The 8,735-nt window shown below is 45.5% G+C and overlaps 1 protein-coding gene across 5 annotated transcripts in view; it reads left to right on the top strand.

The window, feature by feature from the left end:
* Positions 1 to 1,583: 1,583 nt before the first annotated feature.
* arhgap17a (Rho GTPase activating protein 17a) overlaps positions 1,584 to 8,735 on the top strand; it is a 126,796-nt gene continuing 119,644 nt past the window's right edge. For 4 of the 5 annotated variants that reach the window (XM_052022369.1, XM_052022366.1, XM_052022367.1 and 1 more), the window contains exon 1: positions 1,989 to 2,185. In XM_052022369.1, the coding sequence (XP_051878329.1) occupies positions 2,133 to 2,185 (53 nt within the window). In that variant the 5' untranslated portion in view covers positions 1,989 to 2,132. Of the gene's footprint in view, positions 2,186 to 8,735 lie in introns of all 5 variants that reach the window. The other variant, XM_052022365.1, reaches the window with a different exon arrangement.

Here is an 8,735-nt window from a genome sequence, read left to right as displayed (position 1 = left end):
CTGCCCCGTCTATCCCCTTTACACTAAGGAGGTGCCAATCAATATTAGGAACGTTGAAATCACCCATAACAACAACCCTGTTATTTTTGCACCTCTCCAAAATCTGCCTCCTGATCTGCTTCTTAGTGTCTCTGCTGCTATTGGGTGATCTGTAGAATACTCCCAATAGAGTGATCGCTCCCTTCCTGTTTTCTGACTTCCACTCACACTGACTCAGTAAACGATCCTTCCAGGACATCCTCCCTTTCTACAGCTGTTACACTGTCCCTGATCAGCAAAGCCACTCCCCACCTTTTACCTCTGTCCCTTTTGAAACATATAAAGCCTGGAATATCCGGCAGCCATTCCTGCCCTTGTGACAGCCAAGCCTCTGTAATGGCTACCACATCATAGTTCCACGTACTTACCCATGCTCCAATATCATTCTTAATCTTTTTATAGTCATCAAGGGATTCACTTTTCCCCGACTTCCTAAATCCAATGCATACTTCCTTTTCTTGAACAGAGCTCGTCAGCCTAGGTTCCCTAAACTTGCAAGCTTTACCCTTCACCCTAACAGGAACATGTTGCTCCTGGACTCTTAATATCACTCTCTTAAAAGCCTCCCACTTGCTACTTGTTCCTTTCCCTTCAAACAGGCTCACCCAATCGACCTCTGCTAGATCCTGCCTAATTCCCCCAAAATTAGCCCTGCTCCAGTTTAAGACTCTAACCTGTGGACCTGTCCTATCCTTTTCTAACACTATCTTAAAACTACTAAAATTATGGTCACTAGAGCCAAAGTGCTCCCTGACTGCCACTTCAGTTACCTGTCCTACCTTGTTCCCGAAGAGAAGGTCCAGCATTGCACCCTCCTGAGTCGGGCCTTCTCTATATTAACTCAGGAAGCTGTCCTGGACACGTTTCACAAATTCTATGCTGTCCAGAACTTTAAAACTCTGGGAAGTCCAGTCAATACTAGGGAAATTAAAGTCTCCCTCTAATGCACTCCCTCCACCCTTTTCCTCCTCTACTCTCTCCCACCCTCCCCACTTCCCACCCCTCACTCCCCTTTACCCCACCCCTCCTCCTCCTTCCTCCCCTTTCTGTCACCCGACTTCCCCTTTACCCCACCCACCTCCCTCCCCTTTACCCCACCCTCTACTTCACCCCAACTTTACCCCTACCCACTCTATCCCCTCCCCTGTACCCCCTGCCCATTCTATCCTCCTCCACTTACCCCTCACTCTATTCCCCTCCACTTTAACCCTCTCCATTTTATCCCGACCCACTTCACCACCCCCCCCCAACAGCCACTCTACATCTGTCCATTTTATCCCCCACCCAACTTACCTTCCACACTACCTCCGCACCCACTTTATCCCCTCCACTCTACTCCTGCCCTTAACCTCCCAAACCCAATCTTCCCCACTTTTATCCCCCACCCACTTTTATCCCCATCATTTTACCCCCACGCCCTACTTATCACCCCCAATTTACCCTCACCCATTTTATCCCTACCCTCAATTTATCCCCAACTACTTTACCCCCAACTGTATCCCCCACCAAATTCATCCCCTTCCACTCCCCGCCCATTCTACCCATTCCCAATTTGTCCCCCGCCACTTTAATTCCCTCACTTTACCCCAAACATCCCTAATCCCGGTCAATGAAGGAAAGTGAAGCCGCTTCACCGAATGAAGCCCCACCCGTCTGGCCTCCGGCCCGCTGAGCGATGCCAAGGTGTGCGGGCCGGGGGGGGGGGGTTAACCATCAGCTCTCCCGGGAATGGCAGTGCCAGCGAGTCTGGGTACCCCCGACCCTTGGGACTCCTCCCAGGGGCCGAGCAAGCGGCAGTCGCAGGGAGCGGAGCTCAGGGACGGGACCAGAATCAGGCGCCTTCCCCTGCCCGCGCCCGGACCGGAAGTGCTGCGCGCAATCACTTCCGCCGCGGCGAGGGGCGGTCGAGTTTTGTGAGCACAGGCCCGGGCAGAGAGCGGGGGGTCTGTGGGTGCAGGAGCGGTCGATCGGCGGGTGGTGTGTGGGGACAGGGGTCCCTGGGCCATGGTGTGTACGGCGGCCCAGGGCCGAGGCACGGCCTCTCACTGAATTTGCGTTCGGCGCCGCTGCGGGGGCTTCGGGCAGGAGGCATCATGAAGAAGCAGTTCAATCGGATGCGGCAGCTGGCCAACCAGACCGTGGGCAGGTGGGTGGGGTAGGGTGGAGTGGGATCGGGAGTGGAGGGGGGGAGGTGGTAGTATTGTGGCTGGGGTATCCCCCCACCCCCCCCTCCCCTCCCCTCCCCTCCCCTCCCCTCCTCTCCTCTCCCCTCCTCTCCCCCTCTCCTCCCCTCCTCTCCCCCTCTCCTCCACCCTCCCTCCCCTCTCCCTCCTCTCCCCTCTCCCTCCTCTCCCCACCCCACCCGGCTGCCTGTCTCCAGGAAGTCATTGGGGGTTGGGGGGGTGGGGGGGGGGAGGGGTAGTGAGCAGGTACCCTCTGAGGGCTGGATGACAGCCCCCTGTTTCTGCCTCCCCTCACCTTCCAATTCCCTGGGGTTGCCTGTTTCTTCCCTTGCCCCCCCCCCCCCCCCCCAAACCATCGTTCCCTGGAGTACCTTGTCTCTGCCCGCTCAGTTTCTCCCTGGGGTCCCCCATCTCTCTCGCCCGCTGACCCTCAGTAAGGTGAAGTTTGCCTGCTTCTACCAGGCGACTGCGTACCATCTCTTCATTCTTATCTCAGAAGCTCAAAGTTCCCTTATGGAGTATAGGAGTGCTTGAATTGAGCAGTGGTTATGGGTTTCACGGATAGTGCTTATCTACTTTTAAACTACATTTATGTTGTGATTATATGTAAAGCAGGGAGGTGGTGACAGAAGTGTTTTGCCATTACTATATCGACAGGTACTTTGAATGCAAATTGTGAAGCAGCTGTTTCTTTCTTGTTTGGTTCTTGGTGCTGTTCTCCTTGTCAAGGTGGTCTGTCGGCTATTTAAGACCTTAGATAATGACAACATGTTACAGAAAGCCTGTCAGATACATAAATTCAGGTCTGGTCGGATAGAATCCTGTAGTATTACAAGCTTGTAACATGGAAAATGGCTAAACTTGTGTGTAATTGCTCACTTATTGTGCCACACAGTGTGGGAAAGTGTGAATATCTGTCTTAATGAATTTGTGGATGTTGGAATGATTGGGAGTTGAAAAATTCAGTGTTCAACGATTGTGCACCATTTTAAAATTTTTTTAAATTTTATTTACAGCATGGTAACAGGCCCTTTCGGCCCAATGAGTCCGCGCCGCCCATTTTAAACCCCCAAATTAACCTACCCGTACGTCTTTCGAATGTGGGAGGAAACCGGAGCACCCGGAGGAAACCCACGCAGACACGAGAGAATGTACAAACTCCTTACAGACAGCGATGGGAATTGAACCCCGATCGCTGGCACTGTAATAGCGTCGCGCTAACCGCTACGCTACTGTGCCGCTTATTTTAATTGTGACTCATCTCCAGTGCCAGTGTGGATTGGTGGACTTCCATTGATTCCTTTTGCGCTTCCTCATTTCTCATTGTTCCTTGCAACACTTGCAACGTAGAGGAAGGCCATTCAGTCCATTAGTCTATGCCAGCATACAGCAATAGCATTCCCCCACTTATTTTCCTGTCGCCTATTCTCTCACACATATTAACTTAACACCATCACTCCCCTGCCCACATCAATATTACTAGTGTATGTAGGAGGTAGGAGAAATTTACATTTGCCAATTAACCTACGTCTACACGTCTGTGGGATGTGAGGGAAAATAAGAGCATCTGAGGGAAACCTATGTGGTCAGAGGAAGAATGTGCTAACTCCATGTAGTCAGCATCCAAGGCCATGAGTGACCCTGGGTCACTGGAGTTGTGCGGTAGCAGCATTGCCTGCTGCATCACTGTGCCACCCATTACGTTTTCCCCACAGTCTGTTCCAGTCTCTTTCAGAGAGACAGCCAGATGCTCAAATTGGTAATTCAGGACAGAGTTGCTAGATCATCTCTTTCCACTGGCTATTGAGTTGAGTACCACATTGGTATCAGTTTAAAAGTAAACATTACCATAAATGAAAAAAAAGACTTTTCCTTGTAGATTAAGGGTGGATTTCGTGGTGCCTGTTTACTTGTCTACATACAGTCACTTTACTGATGCTCGCAACTTCTTTTACTAGGATATGGGGAACATCTGACCAATATTTTTCCCACAATCAACACTTTGTTTTGAACAAAGCTGCTTATGGGAGTTTGCTGTTGCTTCATTGGCAGCTGGATTTCTTGCATTACAACAGTGACTGCACAATATTGAGTTGGCCATAAGCTGATTTGGGAACATTCTGAAAAGGATATGAAAGATGCTGACTTTTTAAAAGGAAAATAATTTGGAATTTTTTTTTTAAAAAGCTGAAAGCTCCAATACACAGCATGTCTGAATAGAGAAGGCAGTTAATGATCTGAACATTTAATTTTCAGAACTGTGAATTCAAGTGTACCATTGTCTTTAGGAGATGAATTTCAGGTTAAAGTTTAAATGTCTCAGGTTCTGACATGACATTATTATGCTGGGGGAAAAGAAGTTTGATTAAAGTTTAATTATAAATTTTAACAAAATGAATGGGTGTGATGGTGAATTAAAAAATAATGTTGAAGAGGTACTGCCAATGCTGAGTCCACAAAATCCTCCAAATCCACTGATAGAGCAAGTGACCAAGGTCAGTACATCTTCTGACCAGCTGAGCAAAGGATCCCTAAGGCTGCCACTGGACTCTGAGGTTGGGCACAGCAAGGCGTTGCTGGAAGGTGGAGGAAGTGCCTCAGAGATGTTCACAGGTAAAATGTAACGTCCCCACTGACTTGTGGAGTACCCGGTCTTTGGCCAATCAAGGAGAACCACTAGGAATCATGAGATCCTTTGGAAGGAGTGTGTGTACGCTCAACAGGCATGGCACCACCTTGCATACCACCCATTCACTGCCTTTTGGGTCGCAGTATCACATTGGCCTCATCAGCCAGTTCAGAACCCACCTAAGTGGAATGGAAGTAAATTATCCTTCACCATGCCAAGAAGAAGATTTGAAAATGTCATTAAATTAATTTGAGATTATGTTGGATCTATTTTGAGAAGCTATATCTGCAGTGACACTGTTTAGCAACAGCCACCTGTGAAGGAAGCTGAACTCATTGACAGAAGGTCTGTTCACTGTGCTGTGGTTTCAGATCAGTTATACTTAGTTTAGTCTCACGGTTTGACATGTGGATTGAATCCAATTGTGGGTTTGTTCAAGACTTGGTGATTGGAGATCAGATAGTGTTCTGGTTGTCATTATTTTGTCATGGCCTTCATTGCTTGAGGGACTGAATTTAAGAGCAGGGAGGTTATGCTGCAACTGTACAGGGTACTGGTGATGCTGCATCTGGAGTACTGCGTGAAGTTCTGGTCTCCTTACTTGAGAAAAGATACACTGGCTTTGGAGCCGGTGCAGAGGAGATTCACCAGGTTGATTCCAGAGATAAGGGGGTTAGACTATGAGGAGAGATTGAGTCGCCTGGGACTATATGCGCTGGAATTCAGAAGAATGAGAGGGAATCTTATAGAAACATATAAAATTATGAAAAGGATAGTTAAGATAGGGGTAGGAAAGTTCTTTCCACTAGTAGGTAAGACCAGAACGAGGGAACATAGCCTCAAGATTCAGGGGAGTAGATTGAGGATGGAGATGAAGGGGAACTGGTTTTCCCAGAGGGTAGTGAATCGGTGGAATTCTCTGCCCAAGGAGGCAGTAGAGGTTACCATTAAATGTATTTAAGACCCAGTAAGATAGATTTTTGCGTAGTTGGGGTATTAAAGGTTATTGGGAAAACGCAGTTAGTCCACGGCCAAATCAGCCATGATCTTATTGAATGGCAGAGCAGGCTAGATGGCCAGATGATCTACTGCTGCTCCTATTCCTTACGTTCTTATGGGGTCATCATAACCAGTGTTAGTAATTACATACATAATGGCAGGTGCTCCATACAAATGAGAAACAGTTAATATTTTGTGTTTGCAACCCTTTGTCAGAACTGGGAAGGAGAGAGATATGCAAGTTAGTTTTCTTTCTTCTTTTGGATATTTCCAGTTGAGCTGGTTGTGCAAGAAATCTGTGTTTGGTATTTTGGAATGCTATTGAAAAGTGTTTAGACAAAATGCAGTAAGTTAAAAACACAAAAAAAAAGGCAGAGAATTTGAAAGATTATTAACATGGGGGCACTGGCTTTGTTTATCTCAGCACAGGTACTTATTTTACTAAGTATTTACAGCACTTTGTTTTTCAATGTGAGAGTTGATAGTTTTTAAATGTATGAATGACATGCATTTTAGATTCAAGATGGAATGAAAATGCATTTGTCCTTTTTTATAAAATCCAATCATTGACGTGTATGGAAACTTCAGCTCAGACCATACCAACCATCAAGCACCCACTTACACTAATGCCATTTTATTTTCTTCAGGTTCCCATCAACTCCCCCCTAGATTCTACCCTCACCTACACACTGGGGGCAATTTGCAGTGGTCAATTAACCTACCAATCCACATGTCTTTGGAATGTGGGAGGAAACCAGAACACCTGGGGGAAACCCACATGCCCAAACTCCAGAAAGGCAGCACTGAAAGTCAGGATTGAACCTGTGTGGTTGCTGTGGGGCAGCTGTGCCACTGTGCTACCCAATGCTGTATCTTTGGTATTTGTGGGTAGAAAACCTTCATCCACTGCACCCAACTTCATCTCCCTTCTCAGTCACCACTTTTTCTTAAAGCCTGAAATTTACAAAATTAATGTTATGAACCAAATACAATGCCATTAACATAAATTTATTTTAAATTACCACTTGTTTTTTTTGACCAGGTATTATCTTCTCTGAAAAGAGGAGCGTGAACCTGGAACTTCCAGGCTAGTGTGCTTATTATTTATGATAGGGCATCTTGCAGAAGCAGTAATCCATGAGAAAATTAACAGGCACTTGAATAAGCATGGATTGATGAAGGATTTGTGGAGAGCAATTCATGTTTGACTAATAAGTTTTTTGATGTGCTGGTAGAAAGGGTGGTTGATTTATCTTGGCTTTGAAAGGGTGTTTGATGAATTTGGCATACTTAAAAAAAATTAGGGAATATGGGATAAAAAGGGATAGTGTACAAAATTGGTTAGGTTCAGGATGCAGAACATATGAGAAGGAGGGAGCATCTGGAGATCAAGATGGCAAAGGCAATAAGGATACAGTGAAGAAAACGAAATGCAAAACTTTTTCACAATAAGCTTCAGCGGCTTGAATGGAAAAATACTTTGTTGGAAATATAGGATTGAATTTAGTTTATTTGTTGCAGGAAGTTGTGGTGCCAAAGCAGTTCGACTTGAACAAATGAATTTTCCAGTTTTAATGAATTTGCGGAACAACTGTGCAAACAAAAAAATTCAGATTTTGGATGACAGCTTTCTGTCCAGCAAAACAAATTCCACAAGATTCAGGAAGGATCGGAATTGTATCACAGAGGAAACTACCAAAACTGCTTTAGTAATTATCAGGACACCTTTTGCCCATGGAGACTTTGAGTCTGCTTGTGAGAAAATGAGAAAGGATGTGTCCTACAAAAGCTCCAAATCATTAAATGATAGGTTTGATTTGTATAACCATTTTACAAATCAAATATAAATGGTTGAATTTGAGTGGCAGATGTTAGTGTTGCTCTTCAACCATGGAATTATTAGAGACAAACCTGATACCCATGAGCATTTGCTGGTAGGAGTTGGGCACTTTATTGGGCATTGCAAATTTATAGTGAAATCATTCAAAAGGGAGCTGGATAAGTTTCTTAAAGAATTTGTATGGCCACGTGGAGAAGGCAGAGGAGTAGGACTTGCTGGATTGTTCTGTAGAACTAGTGCAGTAAAATTTACTGTGGACCATGTCTGGTCAGGAGTGAGTGTGCGGTGAGTGAATGTTTTTTCTAATCATGGTCACATCTGTGCAAGTGACTACTGTCCCTGATTATTGTTTTGAGAACTTCCCAACACCATGGTTTCTCACATTATTCTCACATTCAGTTTTTTGAGCGAGGGTGCAATGTGAGGCACCGCTCCAAATCTATTGATATTTGGAAGATTATGGCCAGTGTCTCTACAATTTAGTTTCCTCAGTAACCCAGGAAGCATCCCATTCAGACCAGGGGATTTACATGCAGCTAGCCTTTCTCAACTTTCATCAATTTTAAGCCATGCTGAATATCACTGCACTCCCTTTGCTGAGGCGCAGCAACATTCTCCTTGGCATAGATCAATGCATAGCATTCATTTAGTACCTCTGCTCTGCCCCCCTCCATGCAGGAGTAATTTCCATTTTGGTCTCTGATCAGCACCATGTCTCCTGTTGTCATGCACATAAGTTATTTTTGGATTTCCTGTTTGGTGCCAGTCTTTTCTCATGTACTTTTTACCTCTCTTGTTTCTCTTTTTTATTTCCCCTTTGAATATTGTGATCAGCCTAGTTCTCGTTTGTGTTGACAACTTGGCATTTCTGTCATTTGCTCTCCGCTTCTTCCCTATTCTACTCTTTTGGTCAATGTGGAGCTATGGCTTTCATTTTCCTCCTTTTCTTCCACATGGAAATGTATGTAGATTGTAGTCTCCACTGGAAAGGTTAAATTCAAATTTTGCCTACCAAACTTTCATTCTAGTTGTCCCAGGCCAGATC

Source organism: Pristis pectinata, chromosome 8, assembly GCF_009764475.1.
Source record: "Pristis pectinata isolate sPriPec2 chromosome 8, sPriPec2.1.pri, whole genome shotgun sequence".
Classification (NCBI taxonomy): Eukaryota; Metazoa; Chordata; class Chondrichthyes; order Rhinopristiformes; family Pristidae; genus Pristis; species Pristis pectinata.
The sequence above is the reverse complement of the archived record's forward strand: the minus strand, read 5'-3'. Positions and strand labels throughout refer to the sequence as shown.